Genomic DNA, 25,127 nt, shown 5'->3' with positions numbered 1-25,127 from the left:
TAGCCCGGGCAACAGGGCAAGACTCTGTCTCAAAAAGAAAAAGGAGTTGGTAACAAATGAAAAATCAAGACTGAATTTCAAACAATAGGAAAGTAGCTACAGTTTTCAAAGCATGCTATGTAAAATAAGACCACCAGTGCTAAACTGCCACTGATCCTTACTGCCAGGAGACAATGGCAGCAAAACAAAAGTTCTATGCGAAGCTCCTTGCCTGACCTTACCCAAACCTCTGATCATCAGGCAAAGGAAGAAAAGGCAGTTTTTTTCCTGTAACCCAAATCTGTGACCCACAGGGTTAAGATGAAAAACCTATGTTCTAGAAAGGGAGGGTTTGAAAGAACAGCTCAAGCAAAGTCTAGACCTTCAACCAAAGAGTAGGATAGGCCTGGGTTTTTCAGTAGGACTCACTACTTTACATCCAACAGTTTCTCTTGGAATCAGAACACGGGGTGTTCAGGGCTGAGTAGGCAGAGTCTGGGAGGAATGCTGGATGGTTGGGGGTGGGTTGCTCTGAATCCTGCCTGCTCCACCACAAATGTTGACTTAAAAGGAAGAGGCTGGGGCACAAAACATAATTTAAAGAGTTTTCCTGAGCCAAAATGAGGACACCTGCCCAGAAGACTCAATCTCAAGTAACCTTGGATATGAGCTCCATTTGGCCTTTGTTGCAAGCAGGTTCTTAAAGGCAAAAAAAAAGGCGGACAGGGAGTGGGCTGATACAAAGTTGTTTGTCAAGAATCCTCATTGGTTTACAGAAATAACATTGATTCGTGATTGGCTATGCCTTGTTAAGGTGTAGGGTGTGGGTTATAGTATATGGTGTGCCATTATTAGGTTAATTTATAGCTATTTGTGGCAATAGCAAACAGTTTCAAAAGATGAATGAATAACTCAAAGTCTCAAAGTGGAGAGTAGGGTGATTGCTATCTTTTTTTTTTGGCAACCGGGTCTGTTCTGTTGCCTGGACTAGAGAGCAGTGGCATTATCAAAGCTCACGGCAACCTTAAACTGCTAGACTCAAGTGATCCTCCTGCCTCAGCCTCCTCAGTAGCTGGGATTACAGATACATGCCACCACGCCCAGCTAGTTTTTCTATTTTTCTATTTTTTTTTTTTTTTTTTTTTTGTAGAAATGGGATCTGGCTCTTGCTCAGGCTGGTCTTAAACTCCTGGCCTCAAGCGATTTTCCTGCCTTGGCCTCCCAAAATGCTAGGATTGTAGGCATGAACCACCACACCTGGCCACTGTTGTCTTTTTTTAATGTCTCTCTGGGCCCGATAATTTTAAAGGACTTGAATTTCTCAGAGAAAAGTTCTTTTTTTTTCCTCATGAAAGGGAGATCTTAATCTTTTTCTCCTTGCATATTTAGTCTACCCTGACACTTGGCCTTGGTGCAGGACCTCTTAAATGAGGATTTGCATTCTTTAGTTTTGAGAAACTCCTTATACCTTTTATAATTTCTTCCTCTTTCAGTGGCTCATATTTCTCCTTCTGGAATTCCTGCTAGTTAATATGTCTGATCCCCTGGATTGAGCCTCTATTTTTGAGCCTTGTTTCCTATTTCCTTTTGTCTTTTTTTCCCTTCCTATTTCTTGAACATTTCCTCAACTTTACATCAGCCATATTCTAATGTTTTGGCTATCCTGTTTGTTTCTTGTTCTTTTGTTTTCTTTGGAATAACATTCTGATTTTATTCTATGGGTATAGTCTCTTATTTCTCTAAGAAAAGTTAACTGTAGAATGTTCCTTTTATTGTTCTTGTGTTTTTCTTGTGTTCCCCACATTGTCTTTGTTTCCTCCATAATTTAAAAAAAACTTTTTATTAAAAATTTTAACACATCATCCATTATCGAAAACTGTGACCTATCAATTATTGAACTCAAGAACCGTCTTGTTTCATCCACACCTCTGCCCACTCTACTCTCTCCGTATTATTTTAGTTTTAGTTTTAATTTTGAAATATTTTCAATCTTATAGAAAAGTTACAAAAATGATACAGAGAACTTCCATATACCTTTAGCCACATTTATCACTTTTTAACTTTTTTGCCTCTTTATCATTTTGTCTATGATGATTGCAAAATGAGGGTTTTCCAGCTCTACCACTTCTTCCACAGTTCTCTGTAGACATTCTACATAAGGATGAGCCCTCTCTACTCCTCTATTTGTTCATCTCTTTATTGTTTACCTGTGCTCATGAATTCCTATTTTATTTAATGTGTCATAATTTATTGTTTTGGTGCTCAAATCTATCATATTTTATCTGTGTAGCAGTGGAAGAAAGGCTTAGTATGAGTAGCTCCATTTTGCTTCTGACCCCCTGCGGTAATATTTAGGTTAAAAGCTTCTGCTTAGCTCTCTGCAGATAGGCCAGCTAATTATAGGAAGAATTTAGTTTGTAGTTCAACTCTAGAAGGAAGATGATAACTGTCCCTTTCCCAAAACTAACTGCCCAGGAGATAAGAAAAGTATGCACACAAGTAACAGTGCTGTGTCAGAGATCTATAGGTGCATCGTGACCTGACCTCTTCATCCAAACTTAACTGACCAAAAGCGAAGAAGTTTTACAACCTCCACAAATTCTCACTGATGCCCAGATATGTCTTTGGCCCTTGGTTACCTCTTGTAACCCCCCACTTAATATAAAACAGAGCCTAAATTTCCTACAAAGGATGGTTCTTTAGGACATTAGTCTACCATCTTTTCAGTTTGCTGGCTGTATGAATGCAAGTTGCTCTCCTTGCCCCAACACCGTGTCTCTTGACTTATTATTATTGGCCATCCTGCGGCAAGTGTATGAGCTTGGACTGGTTGGTTGCATCTGTTAAGTTTTTCCGTATAGATCTGTATAAGCTACAGTGTTTTTTTGAAAAAACATAACCACAACTCCATTATCACAAGAAACAAATAATTTCCTAACTCATCTAAAAAATTTTAAGTTTATTTACCCTTGTTCACCCAGGAAAAAAAAATTTAAGTTTAAAAAATATTTAAAGCTTAAATTTTCCTGATTGTTTTGTGGGGTTTTTTGTTGTTGTTGTTTAACAGTTGATTTTTAGTTTGTGAAAATCAAGATCCAAACTAGGTCTGTATGTTGCATCTGGTTGATATGTCTCTTAAGTCTCTATTAATGGATAGGTTTTCTCCACTTTCCTTTGCAGTTTGTTTATAGAAGGAATTGATTCATTTGTCCTATGAAGTTTCCTACATCATCTCGATTTAGCTGGTTGCATTTCTATTTTTTCCCAGTATTTGTTTTAAGTTTGTGTAGCAGGTCCTCAAATAATGTAGTTTTTTTCAACATAATTTTGTTATAACGATGAGAAAAAAAAAAAAATTGATTCCTGCCAGAGCCACAGTATGTGTGGAGTTTGCCCGTTTTCTCCACATGTCTGTGTGGTTTTTCTGCGGCGCTTGGTTTTCTCCCACATCCTAAAGATGTGCCTGTTAGGTTCATTGGCCTGTCTAAATTGTCCCCATCTGAGTGAGTGTGGGTGTGTGTGAGTGAGTGCACCCCGTGACGCAGTGGCATCCTGTCCAGGGTGGGTTCCTGCCTTGTACCCTGAGCTGCTGGCAGAGGCTCTGGCTACCCTCAACCCTGAACTGGAATAAGGGGGTAAATAACTAAATCTTACTTATTTTTATTAATCTTTCTTGAATGTATATATTCACATTTATTTCAATGTTTAATTTTGGAAATATTTGGATCTTTATTTAGAAGTTTGATGTTTTTGTGACAAGAAATATAGGAACTTTTGTTTATATCAATTAGCCTAAAATAGATTTTGTTATATGTCTTTTGCTTAAAGTCGCAGTTTCCAAGAACCTATCCATGATGTTAAGTGAGGACTTACCTTACTTAGTTCTAGATAAGGCTTGATGATAATCAGCTTCAATTTTTTTGGCAAGATTACATCACAAGTGGTGGCATGTCCTCAGAGTCCTTTGTTGGGTTTATTTTGGTCTCTTTTCTTTTTTTGTTGAAGGTTTTTTCCAAATGTTCTGTGATTCTTGACCGTCCTATACTTAAGTGTCAGCAACTGAGAAATTAGTTGGAAGCTCCTAGTGTCTGAGTAAGATTTGTGAGTTTATGAGCTTTACTTTAGGGTAATCTAGGAGCAAGCCTGCTTTTTCATTGATGGGGCGAGGCACAGATACCAGAATCTCGAGGTCTTTTGGTTTTAGCATCTTCTGAAAAGACTTTTCCAGTCTTCTGCCTGAGAGGTACCAGTCTAGCTGCCAGAATTCTGGAGGCAGGGCCGGGTTGGAAGGAGATCTGGGGCTCCAGTTGCTTCCTGTATGATCTTTCGTTCAATCCCCTCATTTGTGGCCTGTGGCTTCAGTTATGGGAGCCTTTCCTTCTTTCTTTTAGTTCTGAGCTCTTCTGGAATTCTGTGTGGCCTGCTTTCCTTTGTTATCCCACTCTGAAGGTTTTCACTTCCTCAAATCTGTTAGGTCAGTTCATTTTCCTTTCTTCTTGCAAAATCTGTGGAAATCTCTCGTTTCTAATGATCTCTTCGACTTTATAATTTGAAATTTTTTATCATTTACTGTTACCTTAGCAGGTCAGTCTACATGTTTAACTGGGAGTCAGCAACTAATTATGTTTATTTTTCTTGAGCTGTCTTTTGTATTTGATTGTCATTATATGTATATTCCAATTTAGAAGCAAGTTCATGTTCATACATATCCTTATTCAGAGCAAACCTACATCCTAGTCTTTCTGCTATTTATGTATCTTATCTGTGAGGTTACAGACATTGTTTTAGATGCGGGAGATACAGTGGCAAGGAGATCAGAGACAACTCCTGTTTTCATGGAACTTATTAATATATTGTAGTAGGAAAGGAGGACGTGTACACGTAGTTAGAATATTGGTACAGAGTGTATAACAAAAGGGAGTCCTTGACCACACGGGACATTCCACAGAATCATTATAACGAGACATGAACCCAAAGCAGTGACCCATTTATTATAGCAGTATTTCACCAAAAATGCCTATTTGAATCCTCCTTCGATAGGATTTATTTACAGAAACTAATGATGACCTGTATTACTTGTAATGTGGTATCAGAAAGAGTAGGTCTAGGACATAGGTTTGGTGTCAGTAAGGAGTATTCATTTTGTGTGGATAAACTCTTCTCTGGCTAATTCCTTGTCTGATTGTCATTGAATTATGTGACCTTGATTATAAAGGTGACATCATTCTTTTAGAATGAGTATCTCATTAAAAATGCATCATAATTTCTGAGCGTAGGATATGTTCACCCCATTAGCCTGCCTCCACCTGTGCTTAAGCCTTATTCCTCTGTCTTACTACTTGTGTTAGTTTCCTAGGGCTGCTGCAATAAAATACCACAAACTCGGTGGCTTAAAACAACAGAAGTTTATTCTTTCACAGTTCTGGAAATTAGAAATCTGAAATCAAGGTGTCATCCTCTCTCTGAAGGCTCAGGGGAGTATCTGTTCCATGACTTTCTCTTAGCTTCTAGGGTTGCCAGCATTCCTTGGCTTGTAGACATATCGGACTGATCTCTCTGCCTCTGTCATCACGTGGCATTCTCCTCTTTATGTGTATCTGTTCCTGTGTCTCTTCTCTTTTTAAGGACACCAATCATGTTGGTTGAAGGGTCCACCCTACTCCCATGTGACCTCACCTTAGCTTACATGTTAATTACATCTATAAAGACCCTGCTTTATATCCATATCTGCAGAGACCCTGTTTCCAAATAAGCTCATTCACAGGTAGCAGCGGTTAGGACTTCAGCATATCTTTTTGGGGAACACAGTTCAGCCCATGACACTACTATTCTTTGCACTAAGAAATAAAGACTAGGGCCGGGCGCGGTGGCTCACGCCTGTAATCCTAGCACTCTGGGAGGCCGAGGCGGGTGGATTGCTCAAGGTCAGGAGTTCGAGACCAGCCTGAGCGAGACCCCGTCTCTACAAAAAATAGAAAGACATTATATGGACACCTAAAAATCTATATAGAAAAAATTAGCCGGGCATAGTGGTGCATGCCTGTAGTCCCAGCTACTCGGGAGGCTGAGGCAGTAGGATCGCTTGAGCCCAGGAGTTTGAGGTTGCTGTGAGCTAAGCTGACGCCACGGCACTCACTCTAGCCTGGGCAACAAAGTGAGACTCTGTCTCAACAACAAAAAAAAAAAAAAAGAAATAAAGACTATGTTATTTATTCAGTTCATAATGAATATTTTTGGTAGAAATGATCACCAGTTGAAAATGAAAAATGTACACAGTAATATCTACTGCTGACCAAAAACGGCCTGAAGATTCTTATAGGTAACATTGACAACGATAAAAATTAATCTGGGGAAAAAATAAGAAATTTTGGCCTAGTACTACTGGTGTTTTGTTTTCTCTTTCTATTTTTTTTGTTTTAAATTTCTTTGTTTTTCTTTTCTTTCTTTTTTTTTTTTTAACCGTCTATTTGACCAGATGAATGGTGTTTTTGTGAAGGGAAGTTAAAGGTGTTGAAGCATCTGGACACCTTTCGTGTATGGCTCGCTTTCCTCTCAGTTTCCTTTTTTAGAAAATAACTGGTTTATTTTTTAACTGGTTTATTTTTTTTTAAATGAGACACAGTCTCGCTCTGTTGCCTGGGCTAGAGTGCTGTGGCATTAGCCTAGCTCATGCCAACCTCAAACTCCTGGGCTCAAGAGATCCTCCTGTTTCAGCCTCCTGAATAGCTGGGACTACAGGCGCGCATCACCACACCACACAATACTCATGACCTTGAGCAATCCTCTTGCCTTGGCCTCCCAGAGTGCTAGGATTATAGGTGTGAGCCACCACACCTGGCCAAAAATAACTTTTTAATGCAATTTAAAAATAATATTTTAAGGCTGGGCGTGGCAACTCAAACCTATAATCCCAGCACTTTGGGAGGCCAAGGTGGGAGGAATTTGAGACCAGCCTGGGCAACAAGTGAGATCCCATCTCTACAAAAAATTTAAAAATTAGCCAGGTGTGGTGCATGCCTATAGTCCCAGCTACTCCGGAGGCTGAGAAGGGAGGATTGCTTGAGCTTGGGAGTTGGAGGTTGCAGTGAGCTATCATGATGCCACTGTACTTCAGCCTGGGTGACAGAGTGACCCTGTCTCTAAAAACAAACTAAAAAACTCTACAAAAACCTAAAAAAAACTAAAAATAATATTTTGGTTCAGGGACTTGCCATGTTAATCTAGTGTGGAGTTAACAGGGAGGGAGGGGCAAGAGACTGGGAGCTGGCATGCAGCTGTTTAGAATTGTGACTCCTAAGAGGCTGGAGATAATTTAATTTAAATTCTCTTTCCCCCCATTTTTCTTGTAGTTAGAAGGGGAAGATAAGAGACTTTTTGATTCATGAAGAATCTGGTAACCAAGAAGTGCCTATCAAGCCACTGGTTGAACTTCCATGAAAAAGTGATTAAGCAGAGAATGGAGAGGAAGGTTGATTCCAGGTGAGTGACGGGACTTGACAAAGATAACTGAAAGATGGTCCATATAAAAGTCTGTAAACGTTTGTGTGTGAAAATAAAATATTAACAATAAATACATAAATTTTTCTAAGCCATGAGTGATGAGGTAGAAACTATTGGTAAGGGGTTTTAAGTCATTGGTATTTTGAGTTTCTCATCAATAAGAAAATGCACACTTCATGCATTATGTTACAGCCAAAAACCATTTTGAACGTGTGGAAATATCTATCATTAAAGTTTTGATTTGGAGCACAAGTGAGGATGATTTTCCTGAGGTTACAAGTTATGTCATCAAGGTTGGCTGGCTCTCATATCTTACCCCTATTCCTTTTTTTTTTTTTTTTGAGACAGAGTCTTGCTCTGTCACCCTGGGTAGAGTGCAGTGGCATCATCATAGCTCACTGCAACCTCCAACTCCTAGGCTCAAGTGATCCACCTGCCTCAGCCTCCCAAGTAGCTGGGACTACAGGTTGATGCCACCACACCCAGCTAATTCTTTCTGGTTTTGGTAGAGATGGGGTCTCACTCTTGCTCAGGCTGGTTTCAAACTCCTGACCTCTAGCAATCCTCCTGCCTCAGCCTCCCAGAGTGCTAGGATTACAAGGATGAGCCACCGCACCTGGCCATCTATCCCCTACTTTTGATCATGGTTGCTTTCAGCCTGCATTACGGCTCTTTTGATTCCAAATAACAAAATCCAACTCTGGCTAGCCTAGGCAAAAAGAAAGAATTTACAAGAAAGAGACTAAGATGTTAGCTCTGTGAACTGACAAGCTTCAGACCCACTTTGGGAGTCTGAGGTGGGAGGATCGCTTGAGCCCAGGAGTTTGAGGTTGCAGTGAACTATGATGATGCCACGGTACTCTACCCTGGCCAATAGAGTGAGACCCTATCTCAAAATAAATAATAAAATAAATTAAAAAAAATTATGTTTAGAAATGTTTTCAAAAATAGTATTGTATTGCTATTAAAAAATTAAAAAAAATTTTTTTAAAGAGATGAGGTCTCACTCTGTTGTCCAGGCTGGAGTATAGTGGCTGTTTACAGGCATGATCATAGCTCACTGCAGCCTGGAACTCCTTGCCTCAAATGATCCTCCTGCCACAGCCTCTGCAGTAGCTGTGACTACAGTCCTGTGCCACTGCACTTATGTATTACTTTATTTTTAATTAAGCCAGCCAGGTTCTTTACCTGTTTCTTTGTGATTTTTGACTTGCTGACGTGATCTTTTTAAAATGCGTTGTTTCATATTTCTTATTTCTCTAGTCCTTTCCGTCCTTCCGCCCTTCCTCCCTTCCATAATTCAATAAATGTTTATCAGGTACCTATTCTGTGCTAGGCAGTGTGTTAAAGGCTGAGTATATATTAGCAAATAAAAATGGCCCCTGTCATCATGAGGTTTACAGATAGGTTAAGGGAGGCAGATACTCCATTATGTAAATGGACAAATACAGAGTTTCAGTCTGTGATCTCGTCCCTTAGGTGTTGACTTTGTTAGAATAACTCAGATTTCTGGGGCTCTCTCACGTTCACTAATGTTAATATTTTTATGGTCTTTAAACTTCCAGGACTGTAAATAGTTTCTCTTATATTTTTCCCTTGTCCCAGACCTGAAAAGCAGCCATTTCTTTAAGGAGCCCTGGTTCCTTTTAGTAGGGAATGGTATTTTAGAGACAATATTTGGTCTCTAAATATGGGATGTCATTGCTTCTAGGTATTTCCTATGGGCAGAGCTCTTCATATATACTTTTTTTTTTTATACCAATACCTCCACTTCCCATTCAGGCTTCTGCTGTTGCATTTTCCTTCCATAATTGTAAAAGACAATTTCTTAATTTTTCTGAGGTGGAATTAATGGTCAAAAATTTAGTATTTAGTAAAAGTATGTGGTTTTGTATAGATATCAAAGTCATATTATCTGAAAATATTTCCTAATTTTTTATATAAAGGAACCTGATTCCAATTTGTAAATGATTCCCATTAAAATTACCTACTGCAGAAGAGTGTGTTAGGCCTAATGACCCCAGAGTACCCTCCATCCCTGTAGTTCCTGCCTAGAGCCAGTCCAGCAGTACCCACCTCGAGTGGCTGACATATTTCTGTCAGAGATTGGGCTGCTCATTGTCCTGGAAGCATAGTTATTGTCAGTCTCAGTGAGGTTATCTATTTGATTTTGCTTGTATGTTATAAAGTATTTTCATGACATGCAGAGATAATTTTGTTTTCTCCTTGCTTCGTTACTCCTCAAATTTAAGGTCTTTTAGGGATGGTGCTGTTAAGAAACCAAAGATACTGTCCAGCAAGAAGCCTCCTGCATTCTCTGGGATCCGGAGAGAGGTACCGAGCGTTGGTCTTCCAGTGCAATATCATGCCTCGCATACTTGGACCCGACGGGGCCGCTTAAAAGAATTGCGTATCAGGTGAGCTTATGTGTGGTCACCTGCCTTCATGAGTGCTTTCATACTGTCCACGTGTGCCCTACAATATGCAGGCTGTCGAGGCTCTCCCAGAAAAAGTCTAAACATATAAACAGTCCAAGAAAATTGATCATTTTCTGCTACTCTTTTTTTTCCCCCCCTAGGTTTTTTTCCTTAGGTTTTTACTGGAAATCCTGATAGACACATTCTAAAAGTGCTATAATACTTCTGCTACTCTTGATGAGGTATATTAAAGGCATTCATTTATGCATTCAAAAATTTATCAGATGCCTACTTTGCTGGGTGTTATGATGCTGAACATATAAGGTGAATAAGACATTGTTGGTCCATGACCTTATGGAAGTGTAAAATCAGGTAGGCTTGATAGACTGTTAAGCTACAACAATAAAATATGATTAAATGCAATGAGAGGAGAAGGAAGTGGTACCCCACACACACATAGTAAGAGTAGCCACATTAGTATAGCTAGCAGTGACTTTCTGGAGGAAGTGGAGTTTAAGCTAAGTCCTGAAGTATAATGTAAGAATAAGCCAGATAAAGGGCAGGGGGAAGAGAGTCCCAACCTAAGCCCAGAGGTTAACTGGCCAAGCCAAGCCAACGTTTTGTATGTGTACCAGGCACTGTGCTAGGCACTGGGGATACTGTACAAGACAGTTCCTACTTTCACGGGCTCACAGTGCAGCGGGAATGACAGACACTGGTCAAGTCAGTCACTGTGCGATAGTGTCATAACATTACTGGAGGGCGTTGAACAGAGTGCTGAGAGTACACAGCTACTTGCCCTCTTTGGCTTGGGGAAAGTCCAGGGTTAGTGGGCATTTGCCAGGCATTTGTAGGCAAGAATAATAATATGAACAAAAGAATTATATATTTCTTTTACCTCAGCTCTGAAGTTTTAAATCTCTTCATTGACAAAATACTTTGTATTGAAAGTATTTTTAAAAATAATCTGCTTGGGCTGGGCACAGTGGCTCATGCTTGTAATCCTACCACTTTGGGAGGCCAAGGTGGGAGGATCACTTGAGGCCAGGAGTTCGAGACCAGCCTGAGCAAGAGTGAGACCTCGACTCTACAAAAAATACAAAAATTAGCTCCATGTGGTGGTGCACACCTGTAGTCCCAGCTACTCAGGAGGTGGAGACAGGAGGATTGCTTGAGTCCAGGAGTTTGAGGTTGCAGTGAGCTATAACAACACCACTGCACTCTAGCTCAGGCAATACAGCAAGACCCTGTCTCAAATAGTAATAATAATAATCTGCTTGATTTTAGCTTTATAAATTTGTCCCATCCTATGCTCTGGTGCAGTATTAGCTGTGATATCTTTTTACTGATACTAGCATCCCTTCCCCTCGAACTTTAAAGGTTCCCTGTCCTTTCCAGAAACCTGATGATATAAGTCAAATGGAATTTTTTTGTTGTTGTTTTTTTTTTTTTTGAGACGGAGTCTTACTCTGTTGCCGGGACTAGAGTGCCACGGCATCAGCCTAGCTCACAGCAACCTCAAACTCCTGGGCTTAAGCGATCCTACTGCCTCAGCCTCCCGAGTAGCTGGGACTACAGGCATGCGCCACCATGCCTGGCTAATTTTTTCTATATATTTTTAGTTGTCCAGCTAATTTTCTTTCTGTTGTTAGTAGAGATGGGGTCTCACTCTTGCTCAGGCTGGTCTTGAACTCCTGACCTCAAGCTATCCACCCGCCTCGGCCTCCCAGAGTGCTAGGATTACAGGCGTGAGCCACCGCACCCGGCCCAAATGGAGTTTTAAAATGTGTATATCCTTTCTTTCCTTCTTTCAGATGCGTGGCCAGAAAGTTCTTGTATTTGTGGATTCGAATGACTTTCGGAAGAGTATTTCCCTCCAGAGCCAGGTAGTAGCAGCTCAGAACACCAAATTTCTGCTGAGTTCATTCTAGGTTTTTGTTTTATATTAAACCTATACATAACCTTTATTTTGGCATATGGTGTTAAATTCCTCCTCTTCTACCCAGCCTCCAACAGGCAGGAACAGTACCTAATATAACCATGTGATATAATGGTAATTTCATACGTACTAGTTGACTGAATGAATGTATGAAAGAATCATACTTAAGTAAACCAGGATGGCTAAGACCTCTCTGGGAAAAACAGTGTTTGCCTAGGAAGTAAATGAGCTCTTTAGGGCACTGGTGGGGCTGACAAATTGGCTTGATCTAGAGCAGAACCTGAGGGAAAAATTGGGCTTGGCAAAAGGAGTGAAATTTTAGTTCAGAGCAAATCCTTGTGTCATAGCTTCACTTTGTATAGATTGCCGCCATGCGCTGCTGCGGTTTGTGGTCACCATCGCTTTAGCTGCAGTGCTAGAGTGGACTGCAAGAGGGAGTCCACAGGAGTCAGGATCACTGGGCAGGAGGCAGTGTGGATGGGAGAAGGGGCCAGTGCAGGGCGTGGTTCAGAGGGAGAACGGGCAGCCATTGAGAATGTACGTGTTTCTTAAAAACTGAATCATCATGGGTTCTCTCCCCTGCCCCTCTCCTCTTTCTCTTCCCCTGACTGTACCTTTCCTGTTTCATTTTTTGACACTGACGTTCTTTGCTTCAACATCTCTCAAGCAAACTTGGCCTGGGTGTGTTTTCTGGAATCTTTCCTTTGTATTCCTTGTGAGAGGGCCCGCTGTTCCCATCTGCTTCTTTGTGTGTCTTTACGGTGAAGCTGCTGATGTGGCAACACAGCCCGTCCCAGCCGCAGGTGGGAGGGTTCCTTGTCCTCTACTCTTCCTTCTCCTGGACCTGGGCCCTGCCCTCCTTCACTGCCTTGGGAGCTCTTCAGCGCCTTCACGTGAATGTTTTTTGTCTTGCTTTCTTGTTTTCTGGGAGAGTTAATCCAAATGGCCTGGTTTGCTGTTGTCAGAAGTCTCTCTTTTTTTCTAATGAGTATTTTATTGACTTTCCACTCCGTTAGCTTAGAAGTCACATACTCTTTTACTCTTCTTTTACTGACTACCCTAAAGAATATAACATGTATCTGTAACTTATCTGTAACTTGTCATGTTAATTGGTCTTTTACCCTCTTCCCAGACAAGGCAAGGTCCTTAAAACACTCTACCTGTCTCCCTCTCTACTTATGTGCCCTTATTGTAATGTATTTTAAGTTCATGTGTATATATTTTTGATTTTTTTAGAGACTGGGTCTCACTTTGTTGTCCAGGCTGGAGTGTAGTGGTGTCATCATAGCTCACTGTAACCTCAAACTCCTGGACTCATGTGATCCCCCCACCCCAACCTCCCCACTATCTGGGACTACAGGTGTGCACCACCACACCTGGCTAGTTTTTAAATTTTTTTTGTAGAGTCGGGATCCTGCTATGTTGCTTAGGCTGGTCTTGAACTCCTGCCTGGGGAATGTTTTATAAGCTAGACTTGTTTTATCATTAATAAACTGAATCAAAATGACCATTGAATTAGTAGGGCAAAAATATAAAGTATGTTTAAGGCAGTCTTAAATATGAGGTTTAATTTTCTGAAGAGAAGATCTGAACAAAATTTTTCAGCTAATTTGAAAAGTAGATGAAACGGTCATGTCCAGTTACAGTATCTAATTCATAAATCTCTCTTTCTTTTTCTTAGCTAATGGCCTTGCTTCCTATTTTCTTGAGAAAATAGAAGCAACGGGAAGAGACCTCCACAAATTCCCTCCACTACCTCTACCCACCGCCAGCATCTGTAGCCACAACCTGCTTCCCCGTCAGGCAGATGAACTGTCCATGCTTTCGTCACTGGTGAAATCCTAGATTTGTGCACTCTGTTCCACTCCAGTGATATCCAAGGCCGTCACTCAGGCAATATTTTTTCTTTTTTACATCATCAGTTTTTCCCTCTTACTGGATTATTTCCATCAGCATAGAAATGCTATTATTTTCTCCATCCTGAAATAAAAAATCTCTTTGACCAAACTCTACTCACTCCTGCAGCTAACACTCCATCTCTTTGCTCCCCGTTACATCACATCTCCTGGCCATACTCACTGTCTCCAACAGCTCTGGTAGCCTCTCATAGATCCACCCCACCAGGCCTTTGGTACTACCACTCCACCAAATTGGTTCTGGTTAGGGTCGCTAAATTTGCTAAAATCAGCGATGAATTCCTTTTACCTGACCTGCCAAGTAGCATTACGGTCCATCATTCCCTTCAAGGAAGTGGTTTTCTCCCAGCTTCTGTGTTACCATCCTCACGCTTTTTCTTCTGCCTCATTGACTGTTCCTCCGAACTCTCCTTTGCTGGTTCCTCCTCATCCCATTACCCCAACACCTGTCCTTGCGTGGTGGTCTACCTCACAACTGTGGCAGTGTCATAAAATCCCATGATGATTCTCAAATGTGTACACCAGCCCAAACCTCTGCCTTGAACTCTGGACACGTATGTGACAGCTCCACTGGGTGTCACACCATCATGTCAGAAACTGAAATCCTGTTCTTCCCCACAAACCTCTCTGCTGAGCTTCCCCCTCTCAGATGGTGGAAACCGAGCACCTTCCAGGTTGTTCAGGTCAGACACCCGGAATCATCCTTGACTCCTCTTTTTCTCTCACACCCCAATTTAAAGACGCCAAATGCCCAAATCATGTTGATTCAACCTTCAAAATGTGTTCAGAATCCAATCTCTTTTCAGACCTCCAGTTGCTACCACCCTGGTCCAAACCATCTTCATCTCTGCCCTGAATGACTCCAGTAACCTCCTCGTTGATCTCCTGTTCCTGCCTTGCCCTGTTTCAGTCTCTTCTCAGTGTGTATCAAGTCACGCCATTCTGCTGTCAAACCTCCCATGGCTTCCTGCTGAACATAAAAGCCAGAGTCTTTACGGTGGCCCACAAGGCCAACCAACTTGCGGTTTTACCTGTCTATTCATTTCTGCTGTCATATCTTTAATTTCTAAGAATTCCTTTTTGTTCTCTGAGTGTTCCTTTTCTTATACAGCATCCTGGAGGGTCATAATTTTTTGAGGATAATGTAGTGGTTGGTTTGTCATTAAGATGTTTATCTTCTCACACTGTTTCTTCTGAGATCCTTTTTTCTTTGTGTTTTGGCTTTTGTGTCACGTTGGAGTTTTTCCTCAAATGTCCAGAGATCCTTTGTTGTCTGTTCATAGTTAAGAGTTAGGCACTAAGGAGCTAATTTTTATTTTATTTTTATTTATTTATTTTGAGACAGAGTCTCACTCTGTTGTCCAGGCTGGAGCGCCGTGGCAAGATCATAGCTCACTGCAGCCTTGAACTCCTTGGGCTTAAGTGATCTTCCTGCCTCGGCTTCCCAAGTAGCTGAGACTGCAGGCCTGGGTCACCATGCTGGGCCAATTTTAATTTTAGATGCTTTTATACGTATGCCTGGAGACTTACAAATTGAGGGCTTCACTGTAGGCTTTTGGGGCCGAGATCAGGCGATTTCACTGGGGAATCTCCAGCTGTCCGTGTCTCTGAAGGCCCTTCCATTTAGATTAATCAGTTTTCCCTAGAGAAGAGGGATCCTTCAAACTCCTGGGGTGGGGTGGGGTAGAGGTGGTGGTTATAAGCTTGGCTGCAAGCGTGGAAGAGGGATTGTGGGTCTCACAGTTCAGTGTGTAGACTCTTAGGTCAGGACTCTCCCCAAAGCTTTGCCTGGTATTCTGGAGTCCAGCGCTCCTCTGATTCAGCTTTCCAGAGATAAACCTGAGTCTCTGCCTGGGAATACTGGGATCCAGGGGGCCTACCTGCTCTGACACCCGGGCTTGCAGACAATCCTGTGCTTTCCTCTCTGCTCAGGACTCCCCTCGCCCCTGATGCCTCTCATTCCCGTGCCTTGCTGGGGTCTGTGTCTCCCTCTCCCTCCACATGACAGTTCTCTGTTTTCTCTCTCTGGCGGTTCATTTGTCACTCACCCAGCTGCTTTCTAGTGCCTAAAATTTGTCAACAGCTCCTGTCTATCATTCCCTCTCCTATTCTGTGTCTGTGGGCTTATGCCTTTTAAAATGCATTTGTTGCTATTTTCGTGGGTTTTCAGGGAGGGAAGGAGGTAGATGGATATGTTCATTCTACCATGTGCAAATAGTTATTTTCTATTAAAATTTTTAAAAATTGTGAACAAATGTGTTCAAAAAATTTTCAAACATTACATAAATGTACAATTTAGGAAATGCCAGTCTCCTATAATCCCTCCCTGCGAGAGAACCACTGGTAATAGTTTGGCATCCTGGAGCTCTTTTCAGGCTTTCAATATGTATAACATAATCTTTTCTGTATGTATACACATATGCTTATATATATGTTGATATGCATATATAAAAATGTATACATATGTGTATGTATATATAATGTATATTAATTCCAACATGGGTGCTGGAAATATATAAAATACTAATTTTTAAGAAATGATATCATATGATACATACCATGAAGTAACTTTATTTTTTCACCTAGCAACTTTTATGGGGCATCTGTCCATTTCAGTACCCTAAGTTCTGCTTCATTTATAGAAAATAAGTACGTGGCATTGATTGAATTGCTTTAACCTGTCCTTTCTTGATGGGCATTTGTGGTATTTCACTCTTTCTTTTTTTTATCATAAGCAATAGTGATATGAATTCCGTTATATATATATCTCTGTAAGCCAGTTTCTAAAAACTGAGTGGGTTAGGAGGGACATGTTAGTAACCTGCAGAAAAGTTCAAAGTGATTGACAGGGCCAAAGTTCTTGAGTTATCAATGACCTTGACAGTGCTCTGTTAGCATCAACACTTTTTGTCACTGGTCTTCTGTTGTCTTTCTTACTACCTTTTTCCTCTCTTTATTTTCTCTTACCTGTCTTTGGCTATTGTTACAATTCCCCTGGCCAGATTTCATTTAAACAAACATGCTGTGTTCCTGTTAGGGATTAGGAATATGGTAAGGCATTTGCTTCTTTTAGAACTTTAATTTCCTATGTATGTAAATGAGATGGAATTACTACTTTTTAGTAATAAATATTTTTTTAGTCTAGTGAATGAAAAAAGTTGAATAATTTTCAGTTCACTTATGGTATTTGAAAAGTCAGATTTTTATTTTACTTTAACATCTTTAATTGGTAAGATCTATAGTAGAAATTATTTTAGCCTCATTTCTAGGATAAGTAGCTCTAAGGTTCTGATCTGAAAAAGTTAAATATGTCTTTTTTTTTTTTTTTTTTTTTTTAGACAGGGTCTTGCCCCATTGCCTGGGCTAGAGTGTAGTGGTGTTATCATAGCTCACTGCAACCTCAAACTCCAGGGCTCAAGCTGTCCTCCTGCCATGGCTTCCCAAAGTGCCAGGATTATAGGTGTGAGCCACTGCTTCCAGCCCAAATATGTCTATTTTTTAATCTATTTTGCTGTTTACTTTTTTTATGAGAAGGCAATGATATGAAACTGTGATTCAGAAATAAATATCAACTCTAATATCATCATACACACTTCTCTGATTTTTTGTTGTTGTTGTTGTTGCCCTAGGTTTTACTATGAGCAGCGAATATTATGGAAGGTCTTTGATGACTGGAAAGAAGAGTGGTGGGTTTCCCATCACGAGTGGAAACTCTGTGTTCGAGCCGATTGTCATTATAGGTCGGATTTCATGTTATGTTACTTCAATTTACTGATATACGTTATCAAATAATTACTTGTTAGCATGTTTCTGGTCAAAAGGAGCAAAGTTTGGATCACTTTCTGTTTTTCTTCAAATCTTTTTCAGAGTAAGCTAGATCAAAGTCCTAAATTAAACCTAAGCATGCACGCATGTGCTGAGTGCACTCGCGCACACCCCCCTGCCCCTCCAATTCAGGTAGCCATTATGTGCAGTTCATGCTTATGATCTGAATGAGATTTTCTCACTGATTCTTACTTCTATATAATTTCTAATTCTAGGAGTATTCTGGGGGGCGGGGTTGGTTGGTTTGAGACGGAGTCTCACTCTGTCACCCTGGGTGGAATGCAGTGGCATCATCATGGCTCACTGCAACCTCAACCTCCTGGGCTAAAATGATGGATGCTCCTGCCTCAGCCTCCCGAGTAGCTGGGACTACAGGCGCGTGCCACCACGCCTGGCTGATTTTTCTGTTTTTAGTAGAGACACGGGGTCTTGCTCTTGCTTGGGCTGGTCTTGAACTCCTGAGCTCAAGCAATCCTCCCACCTCAGCCTCCCAGAGTGCTAGGATTACAGGCGTGAGCCACCGCGCCTGGCCGTCACAGCTTTGTGGATGCTGAAAGTGAAGTTATTCTTGAAGTCAAGGCTTTTCATCTGCAGTGATACTTTAAGGTGTGGAGAATGACTCTCCTTCAAGGAGAATAGGTTTCACTGTGATTATAAGAAATGAAATTTTAGCTTTGGTGCAGAGGTGGCTTTTTTTGTGTCACAGGCTTCCATGTCAATTTCTTCCGCGTATAGAACAGACTGGGTGTGTTGGATCAGGAGCCGTTTTGTTGCTTTGTTTTAAAGAAATGCCATTTGCCTTTTTGGCTCCACAGATATTACTTGTACAGCCTAATGTTCCAGACCTGGAAGACCTATGTGCATCAGCAGCAGCAGATGAGGAAAAAGTACATCAGAGCTGAGAGTCATGGTAAGAAAGGAAGGACATGGCTAAAGATGCCAAAATTTACTTTGGCAGAAGCCTTTGGAAAGGACAAACACATTTTCCCTGAGAGAGAATAACTCCAGGTCAAAGAGAAGATTTGTTAGATTCCCTTTCATATTTTTCAGAATGTGCGATCTCCTGAGTGGGGACTCCTCTGTGATCAGATCCCTGTGGTTTTTCATGGTTTGGGCATGAAATACAGCTCAATATTATGGAGTAAAAGGGAAAAATCACTTGAATTTTTAAGATAAAAAGAATTATTTCTGACATATGATAGTTATTTCAGCCCATGCCCACAGACTCCAGGGAGTGTCCATTCACTCTTACACTGTTAAATAAAACGTTTGCAAGTATTTTCAGCCCTTAGGCAAGCATGGTTCTCAATTTGCCTTATGTGTCAGAATCACGGCAGAGACTGTGTTCCATACTCAGGAAATAATAGCTAGTGTTTATTGGAGATATTTCTCATAGATAAGACACTTTACAAACGTGTATCTAAAGGAGGCCCCATTTTACAGATGAGGAACTTGTGTGAGATTACTTAGCTAATAAGTGAAAGGGTCAGTGTTGAAACCTGGCTTGTCTTAGGGTCCCAAATTCTAAACCACAACACCATTCTAGTCCTCGTGACCTGAGGGGTGCTGATACCTAGGGTCCAGGGTGGGCCCATAGGAGCTGCATGTTAAATTGTCCTTCATATTTTGATTTGTCTTGTCAACAACTGTGAATATAAAGTATAGCTGTAGTTCTCATGACCATATTTTGAAGACTGTCCTAAAAATGGTTTACATAATTTTATTTTCTCCTTTGACTTCTAAAAAAAAAATTTTTTTTGCTTCATTAGTGGTGACTTTCGTAATGAAAATAGAATTCACCACAAAGTGAGACCTGCAGGCCTTTGCATCTAGTAAATATCTAGTAAATTGCCTTTCTTCTAGGATCATTAACTGGTCCTTTTTATTTTGCTTCCTCAACAGATACATCCCTTCCTTTTTTCTTGCTTATTTTACTTCACAATTATTTCAGCAAGTTTTATAACAGGAATCCTTCTTCTTTAACTTTGTATTGTGGAAAATTTTAAATATCTACAGAATTGAAAGATAGATAAATGAACCTCCCTGCGTCCATCACCCAGCTTCAACAGTTACCAGCTCATGCCATTCTTGCTACATCCATCTCCCCGCTCACTTCTTCACTCCCTGTTCAGTCATAACACTCCATCTAAATATTTATAGAATATAGCTATAAAAATAAAAGCTTTTAAAGCAAAGCATTTAACAGTCTAGTGTGTTGATTTTCCTTTAAATGCTTTGTAAATATCATCACCTATATAAAATCTTCGATTTACTTGCATCCTTCTTAATTTTGTAGTGCTTCACAAGTTTTCCAGCAGGGGGCGCTTGAAGGCTGGAGGGATTTAGGTATTCAAAGGAGGGATGAGTTTAGAGAACCCTTGAGCTTTTATTATAACCCAGAATAATCTGTCTCTTCCCCACGCCTTTAAAAAAAAAAAAATCTCTTTGGTGACTCTAGATGCAAAGCAAAAGATGCGACGGGCCTGGAAGTCCTGGTTGATCTACGTGGTTGTTCGTAGGACCAAGCTTCAGATGCAGACCACGGCTCTGGAGTTCAGGCAGCGGAGTATCTTACGGTGAGTGCACTCGGGTGCCCTACAGATCAGCAGCCTTCATTTTGCCTCAGCAGCTCTCTGCTGCTGGAAAGCAGCATTAAAACCCACCTAAAAGCAATGGTTTTGAACACAATTGATGCCTAGTAAATATTTATTGATAACTTGTTCAACTATAACACTAGGTTTCCACATAATCGCAGGTCACTAATTGAGTACTTACTGTGTTCTAAACCCCATGTTAAGTTTGTGTGTATTTATTGTTTTATGTAAAGTATCTCATTTAATCCTCACCATAAACTTTAAATAAGTACCATTATTGTATAGATTAAGATGTACAACAGGCCGGTGTGGTGGCACTTGCCTGTAGTCTCTGCTAATTGGAGGCTGAGGTGGGAGGATTGCTTGAGCCCCAGGAGTTTGCGGTTGCAGGTGAGCTGTGATGATGCCACTGCACTCTAGCAGGAGGCAGGGGCGGGCCACAGTGAGACTCTGTCAAAAAAAAAAAAAAAAAAAAAGATATACAATAAGGCTCAGAGAGGTTGAGTAACTTGCCTAAGCTCATACAAGTTGTAATTGGCAAAACTAGGGTTCACCCACCAATGCTTTTAACTGCTTCTCTGCACTGCATCTCATCAGCATTGTGGACATAATGGAGAGACATGATTTAGTCCACTTTTGAAGCCAGATGTGTAACAGTGAGCTGCTTTATTCTGGAACTGATTGCCCTGTACGTTGTCTCTGGTGGTCCTCTGGTATCTTGAATGGCAGTATATTAAAAGCACAGTTTCAGGCTGGGTGCAGTGGCTCATGCCTGTAATCTTAGCACTCTGGGAGGCCGAGGTGGGAGGATCACTTGAGGTCAGGAGTTGGAGACCAGCCTGAGCAAGAGCAAGACCCCGTCTCTACTAAAGAAATAGAAAGAAATTAGCTGGACAACTAAAAATATATAGAAAAAAATTAGCCAGGCATGGTGGCGCATGCCTGTAGTCCCAGCTACTCGGGAGGCTAAGGCAGAAGGATCGCTTGAGCCCAGGAGTTTGAGGTTGCTGTGAGCTGGGCTGACATCACGGCACTTTAGCCTGGGCAACAGAGTGAGACTCTGTCTCCAAAACAAAACAAAAAAAAAAACAGTTTCAGCCTAGAAGAACTGGGCACCGAATATAGTATGTATAAGAGCAGTATTCAAAATTAATTCAGCAAGTATTTTTAAATGCTTCATTTGTATGCAGTTTTACTTGAGTCTATAAGAGATATTCTTACATAATTAATTCATGTACTCAATGTACATTTACTAAGGGTTTAAAATGTTCCTGGTACTGTATTGGTGCTGGGGCTATATTCAGGAACTTGTAATTCCCTAAGTGCTTAAGAAGATAAGTAATAATGCAAGATACCTTGAGGTTTTAAAGTGAATGGTACAGGTGAGCATGGTCTAAGAGAACTTTTTGTTCTGTGGTCCCCAACCTAAGGCCCAGTACCGGTCTGTAGCCTGTTAGGAAACAGGCCGTGCGTCATCACCTGAGCTCTGCACCAGCGCCCCCACACCCACAACACCCCACCCCGGTCCGTGGAAAAATTGTCTTCTATGAAACTGGTCCCTGGTACGAAAAAGGTTGGGGACTTCTGGGTTAGAATGACCAGGCAAAGTGAGTATTTCCGTAAAGCAGAGCTTACAAACTCTTATCTCCTCATGACTGTTTTCCTAAAGCAAATTAGAAAATAAGTAGAAAGAAACCAAAACTAAAATGAAAGTCTGACCAGGACAGTAGAAAGGGAAGGGGTCCAGCTAAACTGAAAATCTGAAATCAGTCCCAGAATAAAGCAGCTCATTGTTGTATGTCTGGCTTTAAAAGTGAACTAATTCACATCTCTCCAATATGTCCACAATGCTGACGAGATGCCATACAGAGCAGCAGTTAAGAGCATTGGTGGATGTGCCCTAGTTTTGTCAGTTATAACTTATGTGAGCTCAGGCAAGTTACTTGTTTGCAAGTTACTTATGTGCAGATTATTCTGTGGAATCTCCTGATTTTTAAATGTTGACAATAACTCGTATTTATTTCTTTTTAATTAAAAAAAATTTTTTAGAGATGGGATGTCACTGTGTTGCCCAGGCTGGTCTCAAGCTCCTGAGGTCAAGCAATCCTCCTGCTTCAGCCTCCTGAAGACTATAGGAGCACACCACTGCGCCCGGCTAATAACTCATATTTTAAAATAACCGAACTGTGTAGACCAAACAGAGCACATCTGTGGTGTCGGAGGCTTATCGGTTTCCAACCCTCAACTGGCGGCTCAGGACTGTTTCTTGATTGTTTTGTTTCGGTTTTTTCCCAGCAGTGGATCTAGCAGATACATGTCTGTCTAGCGATGGCGCACTGTGAGGGAGAAGGACTTGAGCTGAGCGTCTGAGACCCAGCACTAATGGCCCTTTTTTCTGGGCGGCTTTTTTCCTGACCGGTTCCATTTTCAATTTGCTCTTTGGCAGGGTGCGGTGGAGCCAGTGGAGGCAGCGACTAGGACAGGTCCGTGTCAGCCGTGCCCTCCATGCCTCTGCTGTGAAGCACAGGGCCCTGAGCCTCCAGCTGCAGGTGAGTCCAGCAGACGCGGGCTTTGGCATCCTCTGTCCGTGTTGTCAAGTCCATACCCCGCGAGGGCAGACTCCCAGTAGGAAGCCACCATGCTGCTACCTCTCGGCTGGGCCCTCCCGGCACCTGGGGGGGAGAGGGGGGGCTGAGGAGAAAGGAATGGGGGGGCAGAGGCAATATGGAGGGCTGGGCTCTTCCAGGTGGAAGCTGCTATTAGGAATAATGCAGAAACTTGTCCTAGACGTGATTACCAATGGCTTCTAGAGAGCTTCTGGTAATTGTGGAGCTGGAAGGGGATTTATGAATTAGTTATAAACATACACGTATTTCCTCATTACTGTTTTCCTACAGCAAATTGGAAAATAATGAGGGCAAGAAAAAAACTAAGACCAAAAAGAAAACCTGGCTTCTTTTTCCTTAAAGTTTTGCTTATCTTTGGGGTTTCTTTTAGGGAAGCCACTAGCTTTTGGTCAATTATAAAGGTCTAAGTCCTATACCAAAACTGTCATGTGGTGAAACTTTATCTTTTGATATACTCTCTGAATTCCTGGTCACTTTTTTGCATCTGCTGGGTACTTATAGGGCCGCCAAGTAAGTTATAGAAAATAGAATAGGGAAGAGAGTAAAAAGGAAGTGCTTGTTACCAAATATAGGAGTAATATCTTTTTTAGAGATGGGGTCTCACTGTGTTGTCCAAGCTGGAGTGCAGTGGGCTATTCTCAGGCATGATCATAGCTCACTGCAACCTCGAACTCCTGGGCTCAGGCGATCTTCCTGCCTCAGCCTCCTGAGTAGCTGGGACTCTAGGCACATGCTACTACATCCAGCTAATATCTTTGTAATCTAACCACTGATTGCATAGTCCATTTAAATATATGCAGACCACATGCAAATAGCATATACGGTCATCTAGATCAAGGATCAGCAAACTCTGGTTCACAGGCCCAATTTGGCCTGCTTTCTATTTTTGTAAGTAAAGTTTTACTGGGATGCCACCAACACTCATTCATTTATGTATCTCTTTGATTGTTTTCAGGATATAAGGGCAGAATAGAGTTGTTACTACAGAGATTTTATGCCCTGCAAAGACTAAAATATTTGTTGTCTGACCCTTTAAGAAAAAGTTTGCTGATCCCTGAGCTCACAAGGTCTTCTGAGACAATAGCAAAGACATAAGAGACACAGTTCTTGTCAGTATTATTAGTAACAGCAACAGTGACAGCAGCAGCAATAGCAGTAACTTTTATTGTGGTCTATGCTAGGTGCTGGACTAAGTGCTTTTCATGCACTATCTCATTTAATTTTCATAATTCATTTTCTAAAATCCTGTATTATTGAGGAAACCAGGAAGGTTAAATAACTTGAACCAGGGTCACGTGTATAGAATAGGTCAGAGCCAGGATTTAACCCAAGCAGCCAGAACGCTGGAGGGTCATTGTCTGAACCACCATGTAGTATTGTGCTGAATAGACTTGTGACCTCCCGAGGCAGATGAAACTGACCAGTGGGAAAGTGCTGTAAGCAAAGAAACATCACTGATGGACAATTGCATGAGAGTTCTTCCCTTTCAGGTAGCCACTTGAGAGGCTATGTACTCATTCTACGGATGGCAATATTGCTCAGAACATTTTTAGGATAACCTTTTTATAGTTATCTTCAAAGCTTGCAATAACAGATTTGATTAAATCTTTTTAATGATAGCCATGGTTTGAGGTTTGATTTAACTATAAAACCTGCCAAAAGTCAGATCCAATGAAAAATCTGAATAATCAAGATAATGTTGACATAGGTGAAAAACTGTACGAGGCTCTAAGTAAGACCCAGACTTCATGGTGTGGATTATAGGCAACAATGCCTCGTGTCCGATGAGCACCATACGGTTTACCAAGAATTACACTTAAGCCATTTCTCTTACTCCACACAGCATCTCTATCTACTAGGCAGGGCAGATATCATGAGATTTTTGAAATTTTAATGAATGAAATTTAGTATTTCAAACATAGAATATATAAAATATAAAACATTAATAAAAATATTAATAGATATCCCAAGTACCCACCACCCAGATTTAAAAGGTGTTAGCATTTTCTATGCTTATGCCAGAATTTTTTAAAGTAATAAAACGTAACTGGCTGGGTTTGGTGAGTCACACCTGTAATCCTAGCACTCTGGTAGGCCAAGGCAGGAGGATCACTTGAGGTCAGGAGTTCAAGACCAGCCTGCCTGAGCAAGAGTGAGACCCTGTCTCTACCAAAAATAGAAAAAATTAGCTAGTTATCTTGGCACTTGCGTATAGTCCCAGCTACTTGGGAGGCTGAGGCAGGAGGATCGCTTGAGCCCAGGAGTTTGAGGTTGCAGGGAGCTATGATGATGCCACTGCACTCTACCCAGGGTGACAGAGCAAGACCCTG

General features: G+C 41.2%; 1 protein-coding gene across 4 annotated transcripts in view; it reads left to right on the top strand.

The window, feature by feature from the left end:
- Nucleotides 1-7,357: 7,357 nt before the first annotated feature.
- The window catches only part of SFI1 (SFI1 centrin binding protein), a 62,655-nt gene continuing 44,885 nt past the window's right edge, over nucleotides 7,358-25,127 (top strand). For 2 of the 4 annotated variants that reach the window (XM_069497562.1, XM_069497561.1), the window contains exons 1-7: nucleotides 7,358-7,458; nucleotides 9,732-9,896; nucleotides 11,711-11,782; nucleotides 17,381-17,491; nucleotides 18,392-18,486; nucleotides 20,035-20,152; nucleotides 22,617-22,719. In XM_069497562.1, the coding sequence (XP_069353663.1) occupies nucleotides 7,361-7,458; nucleotides 9,732-9,896; nucleotides 11,711-11,782; nucleotides 17,381-17,491; nucleotides 18,392-18,486; nucleotides 20,035-20,152; nucleotides 22,617-22,719 (762 nt within the window). In that variant the 5' untranslated portion in view covers nucleotides 7,358-7,360. The remainder of the gene's footprint in view (nucleotides 7,459-9,731; nucleotides 9,897-11,710; nucleotides 11,783-17,380; nucleotides 17,492-18,391; nucleotides 18,487-20,034; nucleotides 20,153-22,616; nucleotides 22,720-25,127) is intronic. The other 2 variants (XM_069497566.1, XM_069497563.1) reach the window with 1 other exon arrangement.

The sequence above is a fragment of the Eulemur rufifrons genome, chromosome 21 (genome assembly GCF_041146395.1).
Source record: "Eulemur rufifrons isolate Redbay chromosome 21, OSU_ERuf_1, whole genome shotgun sequence".
NCBI lineage: Eukaryota > Metazoa > Chordata > Mammalia > Primates > Lemuridae > Eulemur > Eulemur rufifrons.
The sequence above is the reverse complement of the archived record's forward strand: the minus strand, read 5'-3'. Positions and strand labels throughout refer to the sequence as shown.